Raw genomic sequence first — 24,439 nt, 5'->3', positions numbered from 1 at the left:
GACGCCACTTGGCTCGTGATAAAGAATATAAGACGATGATGTATCTGTCATAGAAAAAAACAATACCATTTGCAAACAAACAAACAAACAAACAGTAGATTTCAGCGGATGCTAGGAAAAAAAAATTACGCGTCAAGATGAGGAAGCAAATACACAACATGCAGACAAGTCATGTAAAAGGTCTAGAAAAGTCAACTAAGAAACAGTCTGCACATTTGCGAAAGTAGCGAGTTCACCGGGTCAACAGAACAGGCTTTGACAGTCGAGGCTGGTGTAGTACTCATCCCAGGTGAGAACCTGGAGCTGTTTTGGGTGAGGAACTCGACCGGCCGATATTCCCGGGCCCTGGGTACCATCTTCTCCGTCTGGCTCCACGCCTGCCTAAGAAGCCTCCCGCGTACCCTCGCGCCTGCTTCTTTTTATCTCGCAGGCACGTGAAATGGCGCTAATGCGTTGTCGGCGCTTTTCTTGGCCACGTCGTCGTCGTCCGTTTTTTCACACACTGTGTCTTACTTCTCAACTCAGTGCGCATCATCAAAGGGAAACATATCCGTGTGCATGTTTTGTATCAGGTCCCTTGTTTTACGCTCTGTTACTAGCTGACCTGTTACAAGTAGTCCGAATTTCAACTCAAGGGAATTCAGGATATCTGCTAAATGAAAATGACGTCATTATGACTGGACTTTAGTTCCGCATTGGCAAAGTGCTTCCTAAAGTAAATAATTAGAAACGTCATTACTGGAAACTTGTTAAATAGCTAACTAAGTGTCATGTTTTGTCGGACAGTTAACGTTCGCCTATTCATGGAATACACCGGAGAAGGCGGAAATTATATATCTGTCAAAGGCGACAATTTTAAAGAAAAAAACAAGGACGGCAGACTTGCGCGACATTGCAGAATTACAACGCATTTTCCAGCGAAGCTGTTTCTTGCGAGCAGTTGCATGTTTATTTAAACGACACGTAGCCCGTTACATGTTTGCTGTTAAAAATGAGTTGGAGAGCAACTGAAGCGAGTGATGAGGCGCTAGGAAAAAGAAAAGGTTAGAATACGTATTCACAACTGGCATACCAATTCGCGCAGCTTGTATCAAAGCACGACAATCATACATCTCACAAGAGTTCACATGCTCACACATATATGCACATACACTAAATAATAATAGTAACCCACATACACAAAAAAGATATCTGACGATTACGATAGTCTCTAATGCGAAATTTGCGTGCAGCTCGATACGTTTTTATATTTCGCGATAGATTAGGGTAAAGGATTGGAGACCGAAATCACCGCACCGACTTGCAGTGGGCCAGTGCCGTCAGCGCCTTCGAAGAGGGAGGGGAATTATGGGAATGCTGGAATGATGAGCGACATAGCAGCCAGCCGTCGAAGAAGACTACGGCGAATGCGCGAGTAGTGGCACGAGCGCGTTCACGCGGTTACTTCGAGAGACCCCGACGCTCAACCCAGGAACGGGCGCCTAAAAGCTGCGCTCTGAAAGAGAGTGGAAGCATATATCGCGATCGACCAAAAAGGCTCTTTGCTGAAGGCAACCATTATGTCCTTTGGCATCTTAGCAGTGGTATAGGAATTCATTTTAGGCACAACGTGGGTGTGAGCAATAAGAAAAAGTTCTCACTTGCTGTCCAAACCGTTCGCACATGCCCATCACGAATGCTATATAGGAGACCGTAGATGTATAATCGGCATCCTTCAACGCCTCAAGCCATCGGAAAGAAGTGTGACCGCGAATCGTGAGATGATATGCAATTTACCATGCCGTACCATCGGGAAAACAATTTGTTCTTCTGGCATGCCGGACAACTGAAACGCTGCAGCTTTTTGTTTTTCGCCTGTCATTAGCAAGGTGTCTGCGTGTTCGCCAAGCAGCTGCAACTGGCCGGATAGCCGCGACACTGTACGTGTGTTTTGTTTCTGCTGCTTGTCCCGCGTGATTGTCATTTTCGTGCTCGTTGCCCACTGCTGCCGCACGGAGCGTTCTTATGGTTTACACGCGAGCTGTCACAGGGCGTGCCCGTTCTATTAGCACGTTTGGTTCCTGGATTGGAACCAAATTTTCTCTCACGTCGAGTGGCATAAAACGGGCCAGGAATTGTCGGCGCTTGGCGACCTTGAGACTGACACGGCCCACTCGAAAAGTGACAGTAATGCATGCCCTCCGAGATAGGCCATGTTGATCGGGCATGCTGGAAGCCAGCTTCCGCTGTCGCACAATCCGTAGCGCCCGCCACACCCAAATTGCTGCTTTCTTGAGTTCCTGCAGCGTGATCGAATTTTTGCCCCTTCGCCTAAGGACAAGCGGGCTGGTTAGAGACAAACGGAATCTATGGGCTATGTGACGAGCAGCTCTGACAATGCAACGCCGCCCGGAGTGACTCAAGCCGACGCGTGCAGGGCACGCCCTTGCACAGAAGTTGTGAAGCGAGAATGCGCGCTGGAAGTGTAACCGAGGTATTAGCGCGCCCTTTTATGGCATCCAGAGAATTCGTGGACAGATGGCCACAGCGCTGTGGAAGGGCCTTCATTGTTTTATTTCTCAACGACACCACGGATCCTTGCAGCGGCGCCAGAAAAGGGGTGAGGGCAGCGAGACAACGAGCCCTGCCAACAATGGCTCGCGATCTTCTTGGAAATGTGAGATCGAGAGTGACCTTAACGTGCTCTTTAAGGCTGCGGAAACAAGGAAGCTGTAGCTACTGGCTCTGAGAAGACGTGGAACGCCGTAAGTGGTTTTTATGCACGCGCACGTACGTTCAGCGTAAAGCGTCAATTGCCCACTCTTAGGTAAAGGAGCTCATTGGAATTCAAGACAATATAAATATAACAGCCGGATGCAACAGGATATATAATATAGCAGCCGCCATTTCGAGAAATGTGGACTTCGCATTGCCGTTTCACATGCACCGATGGAGGCAGCTTCAGTGTTTGCACTTGCGAATACCTAGTGCGAGACTGGAGGATTGTTAGCGCAAGATTATTGAGTCGACTTCGGTGAAAACATAGTAAAACTAGAAATTGTTTCGGAGAGATATTTTTGTGTTTCATCCCATTGCTCTATAATAAAGAAAAGAAAACATGCAGGCCACAAAGTCTCTGACGTCGCTATTGGTTGCTCGTTCACATCGTAGGTGTGATTTCGCAAAGAAAGTTCAGTGTCCCCGCCCCTCCCCCCCCCTCCCCCCAAAAGCAGATGCTCTAACCAAGGGGTCAACCATCCGCTTGACGCACCTGCGACGTACGTCGCATGTGCGAAATCGCAATCACGTTTGCGCCACGCCATAAAACTTATTGAAGCTAGTAGAATTATCCTGATTGACACAATGGGAACCATGCGTATTGGAACTATAACTTATGGTAGAAGTATGTTGATTGCCAGTGTTATTTTATGGAGTTGTCACTGCCGTGTAACTGGCGCATGGCGTACTCTTTTTCTTTATGATGGCGGTAGAGCCTAAGTCAAGTCCGTTATTTTACGGAAGCCGCAGCCCATGTTTTATTACTCGTAGCAGCAAAACATACCCACTGCAGTGTACACAAACAAATAAAATTAGATTGAGTGTTGATGCTGTACAGTAATTTACGGTAAAGAAGAAGTCATTTTATGCTCGCTTCAATACACTTGTGCCTCAGGGAACCACAGTACACCGTACACTGTTATCCAATTACATGTGTCAATACGTTATATTACATACAATACAATACAATACAATACGTTACATTACATTATATCAGACTTATCCGATTACTCAGTGTGATATTTACTGAAAGCTGCTAACGTAGTAACAGGTGAAGGCTGTTTTCAAATTCTAATGTTTCGCTCATAGAAGGCGTACTGTGGCTACTGAAATTGAGAATGACTTTCTTAGCTTTTGTGTGCATTCTTTCCGTGATACAAATACGTGTAAAATTAACATTCACACAAGTAAAAGCTTCCAAACCAACGCCAGAGCAAATTACTTTTGCTTGCGTTGGAATGCACGAATGACGGCAAGCTGGAGGTGAAAGCTGCGAGCATAACCAAAATTATCGAATAAATCAATCAACTGCTGACACTGCTCACGACCACTTAATCACAACATACGTCCCCGATGAAACCAATCATGTGTGTGCCAGGCAATCTTGTCCACGTTCTTAGCTATTACCTTGCCAAAGACATCAAGCCTAACACTTCGTGCAGTCTTCTTTCTTTTTTTCGCATCCTGTTTTTATCACATCCGGCTTTCGGTAAGAGGGAAGTCGATCGCTTTCTCCCCAATTTTGTCCGACCGGGCTTCTAGTATTGTTACAATTCCAACCGTGCAGATGTCTTCATATACGAAAGGCTAGACCCGGATAAGTCTGCTCTTCTTCCATGAAGGGACGCGTGATGCTCCTGCACCGCAGCTCGATTAGAGCCTTCAGTTTCTCGGTGCTCTGGTCTTTCTTACAATGTATATGACAGTTTGACTGAAAAGAGAGTGTAGTGGACAGTATTCATAGAGCCCCGCGGTGAAAGAAGAGACTGGACTAGCGCCATCAGGCATATAGGCTCAATGATGGTAGCCGCGACGCCAACGCAGACACCTGTTTAAATAATTACAGTTCTTTGTGGGCCCTCTGTTCCTACAAGTTATTGTATAGCACCAACAATTCAAGAACTCGTAATCATACCGGTAGTACGTAGAGGTTCATCAATTCGTTCAACGAGAACCTTGAATGAAACGGAGCACAATTTTTACCGAAACTCATTCATAAAGCGTCAGGAGGAAGTTTCTAGCAGTTGGTCAGTCACCAACTTAAAGTGCAGGCAATCATTGTGCCCCAAACACTTTGAATGTTAAGCAGTACAACATTACCAACATGTTAAAAAAAAGTGGCAAGGTCATTTCTCAATGGGCACGTCTAAACCATGCCATCATTTGACCCGATCGTGCAGATAGAGCTTCTTGTGAGAATCGCTGTGGACCTATACCCTTTTCAAGCCCAGATGGTGTTGAGACCGTTACTCTGCCATGCACACCCTCTGTGATCAGCTGAGCCGGATAGCCAAAATTCAGCGTATCGCTTTTACGGGCACCTAGTGATTTTTCAACTGTGGCCGCACGAGTGATGTGATGTGTTACTGAACAAAAGGATTGCCTCTCGGACAGAGAATTTAGACGATTATATAATAAACAGCTAAGACAATGAAGGAATTACGTAAACGCTGCCTCTACAGCATCACGTGTGGCTTTGGACAGAGGGCACCACAAGCTCCCGCGCGTGCGCACGCTTTTTCAGGCGTTTCTGTGGAGGGATACTATAGCGCAACTGCGTTTAAGCCGATAACCGCATTTCCGCCCGTTCTCCTTCACCGAAGACAGGCGACTCTGAAGATTGTCAGCATTGTTTCGGAACTGGTTTTTTGGCAGGAATGCGATCGAAGGGAGTGGTGCCGGCGGGCTCGATAATGCCTTTGTGCTTTTTTTTTCGGTGCATTTTTCGCACACTTCGATCAACCAAGTGAAACTGAAGCTGTCGTGCTCAGCAGCGCCTGTAACAGCACATGTGTGGCTAGACAGTGAGCTGGCGAGCAGCCTTGGTAGATGCTCGCTTTGTGTCTTAATAAACAAAAGGAAAACAAGAACTGTACAAAACACAGTGAAAACAGCTTCTCGTCGGTGGTCTACGCGATAGGAAGTGGCGAGGAAGGACGCAGAAACAAGTCACGAAACAAGTGTGTGCCTTTGTTGCTGAAGAAAGGGGGAGGAAAGATAAGAAATGCAGGAATGACAAAATAATAAGCACTGGGACAGGATGAGGCTAGGCCACACAACCCGCAATTGGCGCAAGCTTCCAGGTATCAATTCGACCGAAATGCCCAGAAAGAGTGCCGTTGCATATACTAATCCGCAAACGTTGGACCCTGACAACAATTTGCGCGGTCAGCGTCGATGTTGCGTTTCCGAAAGTATCACGTGGGAACTGCGCGTAGCACTTAGCAGAACACTGGTGGACTGATGCTTGTGGCCGTATTACGGTGCAGATGTTGAAAGCGTGGGAAGGATACAAGTCAAACTAAAAATTCAAACAGCCCTTCGCGCTCGCGCAGATGTGGTTCCTTTGCACAGGTGCCGCCGGAATGAAAACGAAAGCGAAATAAATTAAAGTGCGGGGGCCGTCAAATAAAATCGTTTCCGACAAAAAAAAAAAAAAACGGAGCTCATCTCAGGATGCGATTAGCATTGGAGCGGTGTAGCGACACTGCGTAGCACCACTGTCGAAACGCGCCATCTAGCGGCACTGCCAAGAAGTCCGCGTGCGGCACGTGTGTGAGTATTGTCACATTATTTTGACGGTGAAGAATACAGTATAGCATAACTGTGAATACCGTCACAAACTTTTTATTGGTTGCACCTGTGCCCGCCAAAGCAAGTGACACTCGAAGCACAACGATCGCGGCGAGCACAGTCGGCGATCGTCGAAATCTGATCTGTGCGGGGATCAAGCGCATCGGCTGCAATGCATAACTCGTCGAGCATTGCTCCTTAATCGCTGGTGCACGCGTGCCTTTCGGGAGGGGCTGCACAACTCGTGTTGCGCATACAATCTCATTACACAAAGTTCGGCGACTACATATGCAACGGATAAAATCGATGATACCATTCGAGTAAGTTCAAAATTGTGCAGGCATGTCTCGCACTCAGGGATAACATCAAGTTGTTAGCGGGTGAAATGCAGTCCGTAAAAAAAGGATAAATAAGTACACGTGTCAATACATATTCATAGAAGATTGTACTAATACAGGTTCTTTTTCGGACAATACAAATTTTTTTATAAGAAGGCTATGAGCGCAGTGAACGTGAGGTGTCTGCAACGGTGTTCCTAGGCGAGGTGGACATACATTGCCGCTAATAACGGGAGCTTCAGAAGAATAATGAACAACCATTTATTAATTGGCATATTTATTAGTGTCCTAGGGGCAGTGGTTTAAATGACGAATTGGTAGGAAATCACATTCTAAGGCACCCTCATATTTAAATATCTTGAAAATCGTACGTAAGTTGAGGTATTTAGCATCTAATTTCAAAGGTAAATCCAGGCAATATCAAAACCGAGCGCCTCGGTAGCGCAGGAAAAGCGGGCCCGGTAGAAACGAGACCAGAGCGCCCCGTGATGACAAGCTCGAAGAAGTTTGAAACTGAACGCCTGGCCCGTCATGGCATCTACTGAAACGGTATCCCTGCCAGGCAAGCATGTGCCGCGGTGTGTTGACCAGTCCTGATTTGCCGCGGCATCGTATCTTTCAAACTTCGCCCCACCCGCACTTTACGTAGCGTTGCCTTCTGACGCGCAGCGGGACTCGTTCAGTCTCGATAGTGCGTAGTCTCGATCGGCCGTCAATTTCGATGTAGAACATCTCAAATTATGTGAAATTGTGGAATTTCTAAAAAAAGTGGTATGCCATAAATTGTGACGCCCTACAAGTTTTACATGAAAACTACCCTCAAGTTAATAATCAATAAGTTAATGTACACATTTTTCTTCATTAATCTTTTCAGAGTAACTTAAGCCGCGGCAAAGTATTTCCACCTCGCCATAGAGCTCGTGCGCGAAGACGACAGGTGTCTAACGGACATAGCTTTTTTATAAAAAAATCTGTATAGTCTAAAAATAAAGACCCTGTATATATAACAGAGGTTCGGTACCGCCCACAACCGCTGAGGCTTCAAAGTACTTTGTCTTTGAAGAACGGACACATCCAGTGACTCAAGTTGGTGTCAAAGGGGTTCATTGAAGAACGGCACAAAACCGTTGGCACATACTCACTGTCCCAAGTAGGTGTCAAAAAAGTTCATTGAAGAGTGGCACGTGCTCTAATGCACATACCGAGTGACACAAGTTCACGTCAAAGAGGTTCATTCAAGTTCAGCACATACCCAGGTGCAGATCGTTGCCACTTGCCTAGTTGGCATCAAACAGGTTCAATGGACATCGACACATACCCAGGACCCCGTACCCAGTTATCACATTGTTCCGATGGTTGGTTTCACACCCTGTTCCCTCAGCACAGCAGCCCGATGAGCTGCCCATTCGACCACGAACTACCCAGTGACCCAGGTTGGCGGAAAACTGTTATATACGCAGATAGGAAGCACCAGAAAGTGCATGAAGTGCGCAAAGAATGCTAATCAAATTTAAAAAAAAAGGTGAATCTTGCCCTGTATCTTTCCAAGCTCCACGTAACAGCGGGCGGCACTTGTTCTCTTATGGTTTAACACAGTTCATGCCTCCATCTTGTGCAGGCTTGCGTTAGTGCCATATTGCCCTCATTTCCAGTAAAATACATGTTGCCATAATTCTCGTCGCCACCAGGATCCAGTTTAGAGAAGCCTATACAAGGGTTTTAGACTCTCTTGTCATCGGTACTCAGCAGACAATGCAGTTGTTGCATCATCATCATCATCATCATGGTTACGCCCACTGCAGGGCAAATGCCTCTCCCATACTTTTCCAACTACCTCAGTGATGTGCTAATTGTGGTCATGTTGTCCCTGCAAACTTCTTAATCTCATCCGCCCACCTAACTTTCTGCCGCCCCCTGCTACGCTTCCCTTCTCTTCGAATCTAGTCCGTAACCCTTAATGACCATCGGCTATCTTCCCTTCTCATTACATGTCCTGCACATCCCCCCCCCCCCATTTCTTTTTCTTGATTTCAACTAAGATGTCATTAACTCGTGTTTGTTCCCTCACCCAATCTGCTCTTTTCTTATCCCTTAACGTTACACGCATCATTCTTCTTTTCATAGCTCGTTGCGTCGTCCTCAATTTAAGTAGAACCCTTTTCTTAAGCCTCCAGGTTTCTGCCCCGTAGGTGAGTACTGGTAAGACACTGCTGTTATACACGTTTCTTTTGAGGGATAATGGCAACCTGCTGTTCATGATCTGAGAATGCCTGCCAAACGCACTCCAGCCCTTTCTTATTCTTCGGATTATTTCAGTCTCATGATCCGGGTCCGCCGTCACTACCTGCTCTAAGTAGGTGTATCCCCTTACCACTTCCAGTGCCTCGTTACCTATCGTAAACTGCTGTTCTCTTCCGAGAGCATTAAACATTACTTTAGTTTTCTGCAAATTAATTTTTAGACCCACCTTCCTGCTTTGCCTATCCAGGTGAGTGAGCATGCATTGAAATCGGTTCCCTGAGCTACTAAGCAAGGCAATATCATCAGCGAATCGCAAGTTACTAAGGTATTCTTCATTAACTCTTATCCCCAATTCTTCCCAATCCACGTCTCTGAATACCTCCTGTAAACACGCTGTGAATAGCATTGGAGAGATCGCATCTACCTGACTGACGCTCTTCTTTATTTGGATTTTGTTGGTTTCTTTATGGAGGACTACGGGGGCTGTGGAGCCGCTATAGATATCTTTCAGTATTTTTACATACGGCTCGTGTACACCCTGATTCAATAATGCCTGGATGACTGCTGAGGTTACGACCAAATCAAACGCTTTCTCGTAATCAATGAAAGCGATATATAAGGATTGGTTAAATTCCGCACATATCTCTGTCACGTGATTGATAGTGTGAATATGGTCTATTGTTGAGTAGCTTTTACGAAATTCTGCCTGGTCCTTTGGTTGACAGGATTCTAAGATGTTCTATTTCCTGATTCTATTTGCGATTACCTTAGTAAATACTTTGTAGGCAACGGACAGTAAGCTGATCGACCTATAATTTTTCAATTCTTTGGCATCCCCTTTCTTATGGATTAAGATTATGTTGGCGTTCTTCCAAGATTCCGGTACGCTCGAGGTCATGAGGCATTGCGTATACAGGGTGGCCAGTTTTTCTAGAACAATCTGCCCACCATCCTTCAACAAATCTACTGTTACCTGATCCTCGTGAGCTGCCTTTCCCCTTTGCATATCTCCCAAGGCTTTCTTTACTTCTTCCGGCGTCACTTGTGGGATGTCGAATTCCTCTAGACTATTCCCTCTTCCATTATCGTCGTGAGTGCCACTGGTACTGTAAAGATCTCTATAGGACTCCGCAGCCACTTGAACTATCTCATCCATATTAGTAATGATATTGCCGGCTTTGTCTAGCTCTTAACGTATACGTCTGATTCTTGCCTATTCCTACTTTCTTCTTGACTGCTTTTAGGCTTCTTCTGTTCCTGAGAGCATGTTTAATAATTCTATCCATATTATACTTCCTTATGTCAGCTGTCTTACGCTTGTTGATTAACTCGCAAAGTTCTGCCAGTTCTATTCTAGCTGTAGGGTCAGACGCTTTCATACATTGGCGTTTCTTAATAAGGTCTTTCCTCTCCTGCGATAGCTTACTGGTATGCTGTCTAACGAAATTACCACCGACTTCTATTGCACACTCCTTAATGATGCTCGTAATATTGTCGTTCATTGCTTCGACACTAAGATCCTCTTCCTGAGTTAAAGCCGAGTATCTGTTCTGTAGCTTAATCCGGAATTCCTCTATTTTCCCTCTTACCGCTAACTCATTGATCGCCTTCTTATGTACCAGTTTTTTCCGTTCCCTCCTCAAGTCTAGGTTAATTCGAGTTCTTACCATGCTATGGTCACTGCAGCACACCTTGCCGAGGACGTCCGCATCTTGTATGATGCCAGGGTTAGCGCAGAGTATGAAGTCTATTTCATTTCTAGTCTCGCCATTCGGGCTCCTCCGCGTCCACTTTCGCCTATCCCGCTTGTGGAAGAAAGTATTCATTGTCCGCATATTATTCCGTTCTACAAACTCTACTAATAAATCTCTCCTGCTATTCCTAGACCCTATGCCATATCCCACGCTGACTTGTCTCCAGCCTGCTTCTTGCCTACCCTGGCATTGAAGTCGCCCATCAGTTCTGGAATGCGCGTGTGAGCCTTACAATGCGCACTAATGTGACCGGAGCGCTTCCAGATTTTGCATTCCAAATTTTGATAGAACCTGTGTTTTGTACAGCGCTGATGATCGATCAACTGACAAGGGAGATATTGGAAGTGCTTGAGATCAAGAAGCGTGGTGATGATTGTATCAGTGAAGCCTCAGTTTCTCTATCGACAAAGGAATTGGCGTGTCTTGGGAGCGGCATGCTTAGAAGTTGTTCTGTATCGTGGTTTCGTTGTGCGATGGAGATGACAGCCCCGTTTCTTCTTGTTGCTTTGATCCTTGACAGCAGCTTTTTATTCCTTTGTCAAGAAATAAAACGCTCAATTGTTAGTGCGTCTACGTGGTTGTCTCGCGTCACCTTCCTTGGTCGGTTGTTTTATTTGGCGCCTTCGTAGTAATCATGTATAACCAACTCGCCCACCAGCGCGTGCTCTGTGAACGTGTTCTTTGTCTGCTTATGCTCACCTTTCAATCCCACTTTACGCTGTCTAATTGCAGGGCAGCCAACAGGGTCCAGCCTGGTTAACTTCCCTGCCTTTTCCTTCTCCCTCCTGTGAAAGTGGAAAGGCCGAGAGTATCCGTTATCAACACAGAAAATGGAAATATCGGGGAATGAAGTTGCGCAAAATTCAATTCATCAACGACCTGAGGGCTTGCAGTAGGAAAACTTGTCACGAAGCGCCGATACGTGACTCAACCTTTTAAGGACTATTACACAAACTTATTTTTCTAATTCGATGAAGCCGGCTCTTCTAGAAGCGAAATTACAAGCCCAAGAAATTGCTCTTAATGCAGGCGTCAAAAAACTTGACAGCTTCTCGACGCCTGCAACGACCTTATTTTCTAAGCACTTAGGAAAACGGAAGAGCTCCTTCGATGGCACCATCTGAAGAATGTTGAACGCATCACTCAAACATATAGCCGACATTTAAACGTCAGCAGCTGATGAGCGTGCGGTAAGCAGGGCATGCACAGGTCAGCCGTAATGAAGACGCCGCGCGATAGGTAAATTAGCAGCGAAATAAAACTGTAGAGGGAGCCAGATTCCCTTTGACAAGCAATATACTTTTCATCTCAAGAACGAGACTGCAACTTAAGCCCAATGTTCCTCATCATGTTGGTAAATTTCCCAAAGTAGATTAAAAACGAAAACCGTATTGTATGGTTTCCTTCTCTTTTAATGTTCTTCCGCGAGAAGCTGTCGTATCCAGATATGTGGCGAAACTACTACTTAGCCTATTTTTGTGAATGGTCTTTTTTGGCTGTTTTCTTGTTTCATACAATTTCTGATCAGTAGGTATAACGAGGCCATGGAGGCTATCCTCTCGTCCACGTGTTCTTTTTCTTTGTCATGTCATTTAGCGCTGCTCTAAAATTTGCGCATATCGACGCGAGAATACCGCCGGTTAAACGGGGGTCCAAATTACTACGTCCTAGCTTTTCTACTCCAAAATGTTTCGAATGCCCGAGAATTTCGAGCGTAAATGATGCCGTGCATGGTAAAACCGGAGCTTTTATATTTTCCAGCATTTTTTTTTTCGCTGACATCGAATGTCACCCCTTGAGTCGTAGCGTCTGCATATGAACACACCACTCTAGCCATTTTATTATTCTGGTCAGCAGCGACAAGCAAAAAGAAAGAGAGACAAAGAGAGAGAGCAGGCGTAATAAAAGTGATCTGAGGTCGAATTCACGAATCTCTTTGTTCGTAAGTGGTTTCTTTTTTTCCATTAGCTGGCCGCTTTTGTTAATAATATGTTCCATATAAAAATTGGCTGGATTTTTTTTTCATAAAAAATCCTAGCATAAGAGCTCTTCGTGAATATCGGCCCTGCTTTTTCAAGAAAACGGAAGGTATTGTCAAGCTACTGCGTAGAAAAAAAATATCAGGTCCGCTTCTTCCAAAAACGTAACCTCCTTACGAAATACTTGACGTGCTGCTTTCCATCATGCAATTGTATATTGTCAACTACTGTCAAAAAGTGTTTGTTTCATTATCGTAATGTATTAAGTTAATCATTAACTTGCACATATACTTTCAAGTGAAGGTTTCGCTCGTTTTCATGAGAAGCTGGATCATTAGTGGCACTAGAAAATTTGAAAGCGGTTATTGTTTGAAATTATGAGGATGGGCCAACCAATATTTGTGCTTCTGCTTGGAAATGTTATTACGCGGAGTGGGCTAGCAAGTTTCCAATCAACCAACTCATAAATTGCAAGTGAAAGTATAAACTGTATTTACCTGCACGATGATCTCAAGCACAGATGCGCATTCTGATTTCACATTCTTACATCCCGAAGGAGAAAGTAATCCTGCAGAAGCGACGAACAGCGCAAATACGTATACAAGACGATGAATACAAATCCTCCTTGCTGATGATGATGCTGAACGCCCGTCTGAGGCAGTGGTGCTTGCTTACTCTGGGGGATTCGAGAGTCTTATTTTATCGAGTCTTCATTTTTTTTGTGCTTGCGGGCAAAATCACGTGAAATTTCTTACTCATTCCGTGACGTAGTAAACGAAGATAGTTGATAGTCCGCACCTGGGCTGTACCTTTACTCGACTTGTCCACGTTTTTATAAATACAGCGCACACAAGGTGGAGACCCAAAGCAAGAATGACATCAGTACAAAACAGCGCGCTGTGCAGCGCTGCGTTCTTTCTTTGTGTCTAGTTTTTTGTGTGTGCTGTACGTAGAAGATTACGCCTCACCTGTTCACCAAAGCCACGGCCCTGGCAAGATTTATCCAAGGGCGCTATAACATAAAACTATTCCAAACTTTTCTATTCCATTTCTGGTATCAGCCCTCCACGATTGGCCTAAAACTTTTTTCGACCACGCCCACTTCACGTGTCTGTCACGCGACGTCACGACAACCGCCATACCTCCCCATCTGATATGATGTGTACTCACTGATTATGCATGATTTGACAGAAAAAAGAAAAACAGTTATTTCTGATTCGACCCCTTTTCGCCATTAGCCCTCGGCTATTGGTAAAAAGTTTTCAGGCTGCAACCACTTCATCTGCCTGTCTCGCGACGTCACAAAACCGCACAATCTCACCGCGTCAAAGTGACGTGTAGGCGATAAAGATGCATTAATATGCCGAACAAAACTGAATTTTCTTTGGAATAGCCGCAGGCTGCCCCGTTCTGAAAGGAATAAAATATGGCTGCCGCCGATCGCTGAGACGCTGGCTACTCGCACCTGCCGGAGAGAATGGGTGCACTTTCGTATAATAAAGCTTCTTGCGTGACCGTGTAACGTTTTCGAGCCTTTTCGGCACGTTTACCACCTCATTCTGCCAACTCTCCTTCGCTGAGGGTCAGTTTTAGCGTCATTCTTAAGCTTCCGTTGCATGCCGGCGTGATTTTCGACCAGCCACCACAGGCTGAGTAAGGGAAAGCCGACCAATCGCCGACGCCGGCACCCCCCTCTTCATCCGGTTATCGATTTTCAGTGCACTGGCTCTGCCTCAGTGAATCCCTCTCCACTTGAGCGTTCTCCTCGCTTCTTGTCAGCCAATTAGATACGACAAGCCGCTCAGTGTAGACAATGTTATTCGTTTTTCAAGCAAACAAAAGTGACCTCCTATGAACTAGGAGAGCGTTTGATTGGTCTGTTCAGACAACGCTGCGGGTGACAGCCCGGTGCTTGCGTCGGTGGTTACGCAAATTTGACGTCAGGAGATTGGAATAGAAACATATTGGAATAGTTTTGCGTTATAGGGCCCCAAGTTATTTTACGCCCTTTGCTCCTTCCGTGATATGAACTAGCTAGCCTATAAGGTTACACTATCTTGTATGCCCGTTAAACAAGATCGGGTTTGATGTAAATAAACATGGCTACGGGCAAAACTAAAAGAAAGTTATTTGTGTCATCTGTGTCATGCACGATTATAATCGTGCATGACACAGATAATTCTACTAGAGCTACAACATGAGGTCACTTCACATTCCTACAAAGCTTCAGCCTGTCATGTCTGATAATGGTTTGGATGTCATTGGCAAAGCGATTGTAGAGCTTAACATAATACAGGGCGCACCTGAAACGCAACGGCACATATTGTTTTGAGTTAGCGGTGACTAACAAATGCATCGCCATCCACACGTGATTAAAGAGTCGGAAGGGCTTCAAAGCGCAGTGGGACATATCACTAAATACCTGCAGACCGGCTATAGTCCACAAAAACTATTTCCACACAGCCAAAATATGCATGCAGGCGTAGATTGCACGCGAAATGAGCATACCTACCTGTGCTTTGGATGACATATTTGTCGTTGTTGACACTGATGCCGCGTCATTAGTTTCGACTACAACGCCTGGAACGAAGCAGTGCGTTAAGGGCTAACGACTTGCTATGAGTCGCTGCTGGCTTAGTGTCTTTGGGTCGGGAACTGGCTTAATGGTCTGGCAGCAGGCATTCATTAGCACTGAGAAACACATCAGCGACAATATTGAGGTTGCCGCCTAGCTCGCACAACGTGTCTGTAGCACATCTGATGCAATAAACGATCGCGATGTACAAACAGGAAGAAATAAATCTCCAGGCATTCTCTTGTGTGTTCTCTACAACCATATTTTAATGATTTTGCAGCAGTCATTTCGTTGTAACCGCGTAGTCGTTGCGGTCGTATCGCTTCTCCTGAAAGATTTTGTTACATGCAAGCGTTTGCCCTTAGTATAGGGACAGTAGTCTCAGTGGTCATTGCGGGCATCGGCGACAGGGTCACAAGTGCTGGCACTCCCGACGGCGTTTATAAACCTTAATTGCACTTCAATGCACTGGCGTTGCACTTGTTTGAACTAGCGTGAAAGCGACCCTAGCTTTTAGTAATTTAAATGTTGGTGACACAATGCTGTTGTTAAGCAGCTACGGTGTTCTCTTGAAGAACATGTGAAAGTCGACTTGGTTACGGTCGTATTCCGTTCTCGTCGGAATTTTCCGCTTATTGACATTTCGCTACACGTTAGCCAAACACAGGTGAGAAAAAGAGAAACAAATCTACAGCCCCCACGTAATTGAATATGCGCCGAAAACTTCAATTTCAGCCGGAGCACCTGGGCCGTTCGCGGCTTTTTATTTGTTTGTATATTTGCCTTAACCATAGTAAATGCTCGCGGTAACACGCCGTCAGTCAGCTTTTCCTGCTCAGCAACGGCCGCTCAGCTAATAGCAAAGGCTGAGAGAAATGTTAGGGCTGAACGAACAAGACTCTCGTGTAAGCTTCTTTTTCTGCATTTTTGAAAGTCGCCCTGGCCATTGTCCACTATAGCTTTTTCGCATAGCTGCACTGGTTTAAACAACGGCAATTTTGTCATTTTCCTGGCTGCTGATGCCTCTATTTAAACGCAACTGTATGGACAATGTCGAATTATGCTTCCCATCAATATTTTCCTCAGTGACTACTTATTAACGGAATCCTTGTACTTCTATGTTTCTGACAGATTTCTCTTGCTCCGGTGTCCACACGAAGCTGCTGGCACCGACATGTTTGGGGGTGACGGGAATTTCATCGGCGGCCATGTGACGCTAACGTCGTCAGACTGTGCACTCCTACTACACAGGCACTACGTGCACGGCGTCGGACGGACGCCGGCGGTCCAGTTTAAGGATTTTTTCGAAGCCTTCAAGACGTGAGTAGCCCCGGTTCCTCGTCGCTCCTTACTCCTTTTATTCTTTCATATTTTGAAAGTTCTTCAAGTGTTCAAGCCAGCTTTGCTATGCATGCGTGGTTTTTTTGTTGAAGAACCACATGACTTTGGTGTGGGTGAAAGGAGATCACGCATGAATCGGCCGCTTGACAATTAGACGGGAAGTGTCGGGAAAATAGGCATGGCCTTTCCCTATTCACTTTCGGCCAAGCGCGTTCATTGGCCCTACATTTGGGCTGAGCAAAACAATTTGAACAGCGGGTTCACCCAAGACTCAGTGAAACGCCGATACAACAGCGGCTACGTCACACAAAGTGTGTGCTTATATTGTTGCACAGTTGCGCAATTCTGGTTATGTGAAAGCTGTTATGGCGAATAAGACTATTAATATTTTATTGTGGACCATTTCTTATTTTACCGACATTTACCACTCGCTAATCTCGCGCACTTTATCGCTTTGTCTGTGTGCTATACATTATATTAATGTGAACTGATATCAGAGCACATGGCTTGGTTTAAGAAGTGGACAAGAGTCTTCTAATACAGTGCATCAGAAGTTCGCCGGGTAAATTTTGCTTTTGCCACGCAGGAAACTCGCTGCCTTTTTTCGAAGTTGAGAAAAGGGCTGACAGATTCATGCCATCGGAAATAGATGCTGCTGCTATTTTTAAGTACAGTCTTTGACAATCCTGTCTAGTGCATGAAATTTACCCCCTAGACAAAGCTGGTGTCATGTACTAAAGCACCCAGTGCTTTGCTTTCGCATACTTTGCAGTTGCACATTTGCTGCCAAACTTTTCTAAAAGAGGGGCATTTGCTCCTTGCGCATGTCACCTTAACAGTATTGTGTATATATGTAGTTTTTCACTGAAGATTCCCAGAACGCTGAGAATAAATTCAGTCACAATGACTTTGAACCGCACTGTACGATATTACGACACGGCGCATTTCAAGGCAAGTCAAGTATAGAACGTGCTCGTCGGATTCGCGTCATTTTGCTTTTTGCGTCTCCAGGAGTTGGTATTCTATGACAGAGTGGTTTAAAACCATTCCGACGAATAAATTACCCGCTAGATGCCCATAATTAGCATTTGCTATGCTGTCAATTGCAGCCGAAGATCGCGACACGAGCCATATCGCTCAATGCAGCCGGCGCTTTCATTGCATGCAAAGACGCACGTGCAGCGATGACCGGCCTTTTTGCAGCAGCCCGTGCGCAGAAACAAGTTGTGTTTTGTCAGCTGGCTCCGGCATATGGTACAAATGACTTGCGGAGCAAAGCTCGTGCGCTTCTCTCTGTGGTTACGAGAAGCGATACAGGGCAGCTAAGCTCAATTAAATGAAGAAGCTTCAAAGGTCACTTTCTACATCAACGTGAAATAAGCCGCCTACGTGAAGCGGGTTCGGCCTAAACCGACGGCCAGCCTTTCAGCAGTAGTTATTATTTAGTATTCTTTGCTATTTTGCATACCAGCAGCCGAAGATTACAGCGTATGCACTGTTTCAAAACTAGCAACTCTGACTTACGATAAGAGGGTTATATGTAGTAACAAATCACGAAAAACACGGCGCATAATTGCGCCTAGCGGTCCCCATACTGACGCATAGCCGAGTATCGAAAAAAAGTATACACGGAAGTTCCCCCCGCTCGGTACAAGGCTGCAACGATTAACACTTAAGTCTTGGGTATTGCGTCATTTGTAGGCCGATGAAAGACCCATCAGGGGGCCATTGTTTTCGACCTTGAAAGGGCCAAACAAAGGAAACAATGCATTCATTCAATAATACGCAAAACAAGTGGGTGTGAAAAAGAACGGTGTGAGAAGCGAGCACCAGGGGGTTTGTTATATCCCCCTCACTAAAACGGTGTAGCGGTTGCGGAAACCAGTACCAAGCAGGAAACGAACTTGTAAAGCAGTAGCCACGTATGTATGGTTTAATATAAACCAGTTCATCGGCTATCCTGTCGTTGGCCCTTGCGACAACGGTCACTTGCGATTGACTGATTGGTGTTTCTACCCGTCATATATATATTAGAATCGCGGGTTTTTCGTACCAGTAACATTGATTTATTTTCGCCAACAATAATTAGTGCCCTAAAAGCAAACAACGGGTTTTCTTCGCGCACGCGAAGGTGACAAAATCTTGTTCAAGGTAGGGAAAAGAGCATAGAGCTTACAAGACGTTGATATCTTTACGTGCGAATCAAGGCCGTACTCTAGATCGATCATCTTGATTGCTCACTTCTGTTCCTGATCAATTTGTATTATTGCAGCCTTTGACTGCTTGTCGATGTGGTGGAAAGCGGTGGAAGCAGACGTGACGAAAGGAACTTGTAGGCTGGAACATCTGTCACTGGAGGCTGCTATTTTGACACGCGTTGAAAGGACCCGCAGTGAAAAATTCCTGACAGCAACGATGTACCCATACTAAAACACAATGAGGCACTGCTTTCTCTGTGCTATGTCGTGCATAAGCCAGAGAGTCACCAAAAGGGACTGGTCGGCAGTACGGCTGCAGCTCTACGAAATCGGCCTCTGATTTGCTCACAGCAATGCGCTAGCTTTTATACTGCCTCACACCTATACGTAGGATACAGAACAGAAGGTTGAAGGTGCTTTCTGGCATTGGTTGGAATCCGCGGTCTTGAGACTTGCAGCCGCCGTGCAAACAGCCTGCTAAGCGACCGATGTAGAGCGTTGCGGGACACCATTAAGGATGAAATTTTGAGAAGCAAAAGCAAACAAAGAACTTTTTGAAGTGCAACACTGGAACTGACCGCTGCTCTCGCCGTTCACGTCCACTTATCTTTCCTTTCTTCTTTGTCTGTGATTCGTTTATGCTCATTTGGTTACGCCAAGAGAGTTTATTGCGGAGCGCGGCTCCGTCCCTCAACGTCTTTAACTTCGCAGGTCGTTCGTGAGCGCAGGTCCACACGAACAGGTCTGCATCAAGTACTCGGACATCAACAACGCTGTGCGAGAGGCCAAGTCAAGGCTAAGTGAGCGAGATCTCGTTTTTTTTTTCTTCCATGCGAACGACGCCTTGACTTCAACGCCTATTACACGCTTACTTCTTTACTCTTCTCTTTTCTTTCCTTGTATTTTTCGGTCCTTTTCTTTTCCTTCTCTTTCCTTCCTTGGCCCAAGTATGTTGCGCCGAGCTTTACGTTCAGCCCTTTTTTTCCGTAGACGCCCGCCTTCCGGGGCTTTAACCTTTTGTCGTGGGTGAAAAAGACCGTGAGTGCGAGTCAATAACTCTTTAGGTCTTCAAGGAGTCTGACGCGATGTCAAGTTGACGTCAATGATGGGGTCGCACCGCCGTTAAAGAAAGAGAGGGTGCGAGTGCAGCGGTTTCCCGTGGTTTATTTGACGTGGCTATTGTGTCTGTTCTATTGTGTGTCACGTGCTTAGAAAGTGACAGTTCAATTTACAAAAAGGAACGCGCCAAAGGACAAACTCTAAATAGGAAACCTTGGGCTTAGCCTACATTTGTGAGCGCGAATGGCAGGCAGGCGTGCAAGACAGTATATGTGCAACAGAAGTTGTCTACCCCCTGAGCATTCGTGTCAAAGTTAATAGGTTAGTCTTGCGGCGACTGCTGACGTAAGCCGTGCCAGAAGGTAATCTCAGTAGTGACGCGGCTAGCGAGAAAAGACGAGGAGCGGGATAGCCGTGGCTGAAGTTTGCTGGTTGGGGCTTCAGAAGTATTACATGACCAGAGTTTAGATCTTAAAGCTGAAGCTGTCTCCTGGTACTAAAGTATGTTTGGTCTATGGTAAATTTGTAAGTTGGTAGCAGTGTGGCAAAATGTAGTGAATTAAAAGCAACAAGACCTCTTATCTCGCTGAAAGGTCATCAAAGCTACAAAGTGGGCTAAATAGCACAAATAACGCCGAAATAAGTGCGAATAACTGTGCACGTGCATATTGCTCCTATAAGGATCTCGAGGCGAGGTTGTGCAAAAAAATTGAAGTGATGCCTTAGCACATAGCCTGGTAATTCAGACTTGCTGCAGTCAGCACTTTGTTTGCGTCCCACTCGGTTGAGACTTCACCTTCATACTACTAGGTAGCGCTTCAGTCTCTAATACTTATGAACCGCATCAGTTATTTGGAACCTTCAGTTTCGCTCGTACCTCCTATATTGCGCGTATGCAAGTCTTGACCTCAGCTTACAGGTATCTCGGAGGTGATCTTTTCAGAAACTATGCAAGAATTATATGACAGTTACGCGATCTTCGTCACTGCAGCAGCATTATTTCGCCAGACGGCCCCGAAGTAAATCCGTAGATGTGACGAAGCGGCGATAATCTGTTTATATTTCTCAAGTAGGCACTTTTACGAACGTGATGGTACACACTTTTGCGACAAACTTCGATCCCGTCAGTATAAAAAGCAAAATTTTTCGTAAGGTTATCTTAACGAGTCAGTGCTTCGACACATCACACATTAAGTATTTTTGGCATTCGCTCTGTATCGCGAACAGGTGCACCGCGTGCTTTCATGGCGCTGTGACGTTGAAGGGTGGAGTGCGAACGACACCGCGTACCTACGGGGCGGAACCGGAAATAGCTTCTCAGAAGAACACTCAATTTAAAGAAGCAACTAATTAGCACGTCCATCAGAATGAGGATGAAGGTCACTGGTTTCCGTCTTCGATTGCGTGATGAACCTAATTCGTCTAAAAAATACGTTACAATTGATTCACTTGCAACAACGATGAATTATTTATAAAGCCCGTTTAAATAGAATAATAACATATTTAATGATATTTTTTCAAGCTGATATAACATTAGCCACAAGGTCAAATATTGCAACTGCGCAATTATTGTTCCCGCCGCTACGGAAGTTATTACTTTTTTAGAAAAGTTGCCTTCGAAGGTCGTGCTTAGCGCATTTTCCTTTGTTGGCAACGGCAGAGCTCCGGATAAAGGGCTGTGGGCTTCGCTTGTACAATCAGGAACGCTATTATAAAGTACTTGTCTCTCTCTGCTATTGGGAGAAACGCATTGTACTCATGCCACCCTTCCTATCTGGATAATGTACGCCACTGTCTTGTTGACAGTCGTTACAAAGAAGCTTTGCCAAAAGGAAACATAAGAAAAACACTCTTTGCGCGCAAGACGGTGGCCTGTTCGAGCCAGTTGCTATTATTAGTGTTCGCTCGCAGTTTTGTTACATTAGCTTGACTTTCCTTCTACTAAGTTTCCGGGTGTTTCTAACCGTTGTCGCACGAAAAGGACCGGATAATTTGTCCTCGCAAGTGGGAAATGAGAATAACAGCGCGACCTTGCGAGTTACAAAATGAGCGCTAAGTGATGTCACTTCCATACTCTCTTTTTTTTTGTTTTTACTTATGCGTGTCCGCGAACAAGGAAAAAAATGTAGCTGGTTTCCTCGAGTAGGGGTTTATAGGGGGCGAAGTTATTGTATACGCAGTCCAACGCTATAAAATATAGTTTTATTCAAATAAAACAAGGAATATGAGGTAACTTATTTGACAGAAGAAGTCTGTAAAAATAAATCAATGTAAAAACAAAACAAAATATTGAGAATTGAGACACTTGTAACAGAATAAATGAATCAAACATGCGAATACTGCGGTTCTTGTGACAATGACACTTCCCGATGATGCACCGCCTAAGCAGATATGTCTTAGTCGAACACTTCATTTAAATGGGCAAATTATTTGCTCTATTTTTATTAGTTGTACACGCACTGAATAAGTAGAAAACTTTGAGTTCATAAATAATATTTACGTCAGTCGAAAACCTACAAACACTTGCGGCAGCATAGGTTGCGTTGGTTTGTGAAAAAGCACAATTGCTTCTTATACTTTTCAGATTATATACACCCATATGCGGCTAATGACCCCCTGCCAGAGCCCAAGGACATTGCGCCTACAGCCGAACTTACGCTGCTTGTCACCAAAATCTTGGCAACACAGTAAGTTTCTTGTTCTTGTAAACATCGCAAACTGTAAACCGTATTACACTGTTTGAGTGCAGTAATAACAACCTTTATTAAGATAGGGAGTGTGGAAAGGGGTCAAAGAGCGATGGGTGGATGCTTCAGTCCAAGGCTCCACTGGTCTTGGTCACCCACGCATGTACACGAAACGAGGGAAAGGATTGGTCTACCTCCACACCACGGGTATCTAGCTTGATATTATGTAGGATAGAGTGCATGAAGTTTTAAGAGATGCGGATCGCAGTTTTTTCCGGGCTTGGTCTTTCTAAGAGGAGTAATAGTCTTCTCTTTACTCGCATTCAGCTACAATTACGCACGAAGTGCTCATAAATATACAGAGTTAAAGAACGCGTCTGGGGTAAAATTTATAAGCATTCTAATCTGCTAAATTGTCAGCCTATTTGGCAACACCTGCGACCATGTTTGTGTAAATATGATAGCTCCGCAGCAGTGTCAAGAGATACAGGACAAGTACCTCAGATTACAGTAATTTACGTCTATAGCCAGTGAATATTTGCATAGAATGCCCGTGAAACAACTTGACTTGGCTTTCCCACAGACCATCTTTGACTACAAAAGCTTTTCACTCTCTTTGCGTGTGTCTGTGTGTGCGTGCGTGCGTGTGCGTGTTTTATTGGCCTAAGGGGTTTCACGTCCTGAAGCAACATCAAAATATAACAAACGCGGTAGTAGGGCTCCGAATGATTTTTGCCATCTGGAGAATTTCAGCGATGAGTATACGAACGTTTTTGTATTGCATTTTGACTGCGATGCAGCTGCGCCGGCTGGAAATCGAACCTATGACCTTATGCTCAGCAGAAGAACTCCACAGCCATTGAGCTACTGTGGCTAATGTTTTATGCACCTCTTCGTTAGTAACCTTGAGCGCTTCATTGATAAAAAAATTAAGGCTGCGGGCCTTCTTCATCGACTCACTTAATGCGTACTAAGTCCAGACGCTGCACGTTTCGTCCTCACACAAAAAGGGCCCTTGTGTTATGACTGAGTGCATTGTGCCACTAGGCTACACGACAAAGCTTTTTTCGCGCTATTGGGGAGAATTCTATTTGAAAATTCTCTGATAGTGTCGTTTTTATATTTTTTGCATGTGTTTGGGGTCGGTATATTGTTTGCTAGGTTCTTGCCAAGTTCTGTACATAATTGCAAGTGGACAGCGCTCAGCGATTAGTCGGGATTCGGTGTTTCTTATCACACACAGTAAAGTAACGAACATTACTGCCATTCAAAGAGCGTCTGCCGACACTGCCGCAGGTTCCGCATGACGCACGACGAGATTATGAACGGCCTGCCGCTGATCGACACATCAAAAACGGAGCTCTACGACCTGTGCCCGGCCCACGTGAAGCCCGTGCCCTGCACTGTGGAGCGATACCGAAGCATGGACGGCCGCTGCAACAACATCAAACATCCTTCCTGGGGAGTCACCAACACTCCCTTCGTGCGCTTTCTGCCGCCCCTTTACAGCGACGGTGAGCCAGCCACTCCCGCAACCTCCGTGTCAGTCTTGTTCAAGACGCTTATTGAGAAGACCACGCAAGCTGCACATAACTACCGTGGCTCCTCTGTGGCTTCCCATAGTATATAATTGCGACACACAACGCAAAATGTATAGAAGTCAGCGGTTTACCATTGCATCTTATTGAATTTATTTCCTTCGGTGTACCGCCGGCGTTTTTTTTTTACTGTTAGTTGAAACACAATTTTTCAAGGCTTGCGTGTGACAGATAACGTTGTTCCGCCTGTTGTTAAAACGTATTTATTGTTACAAGTTCTCCTCTCTTGACTATTGTCATGAGGGGTTGACCAGGCTGGAGAAATGCTGGCTCCTTGGAGTTGGGTCGCGAGGACCGCCGCAACAAATTGTGCATGGCGTGTATCTAGTATCCGCCTGG

At 45.2% G+C, this 24,439-nt stretch overlaps 1 protein-coding gene across 1 annotated transcript in view; it reads left to right on the top strand.

Moving 5' to 3' along the window:
- LOC142579330 (salivary peroxidase/catechol oxidase-like) overlaps positions 1-24,439 on the top strand; it is a 152,004-nt gene that overhangs the window by 70,305 nt on the left and 57,260 nt on the right. Inside the window, exons 2-5 of the mRNA XM_075689400.1 lie at positions 16,349-16,537; positions 19,468-19,556; positions 22,400-22,502; positions 23,799-24,016. Coding sequence (XP_075545515.1) covers positions 16,349-16,537; positions 19,468-19,556; positions 22,400-22,502; positions 23,799-24,016 — 599 coding nt within the window. The remainder of the gene's footprint in view (positions 1-16,348; positions 16,538-19,467; positions 19,557-22,399; positions 22,503-23,798; positions 24,017-24,439) is intronic.

The sequence above is a fragment of the Dermacentor variabilis genome, chromosome 4, assembly GCF_050947875.1.
Source record: "Dermacentor variabilis isolate Ectoservices chromosome 4, ASM5094787v1, whole genome shotgun sequence".
Classification (NCBI taxonomy): domain Eukaryota; kingdom Metazoa; phylum Arthropoda; class Arachnida; order Ixodida; family Ixodidae; genus Dermacentor; species Dermacentor variabilis.
The sequence above is the reverse complement of the archived record's forward strand: the minus strand, read 5'-3'. Positions and strand labels throughout refer to the sequence as shown.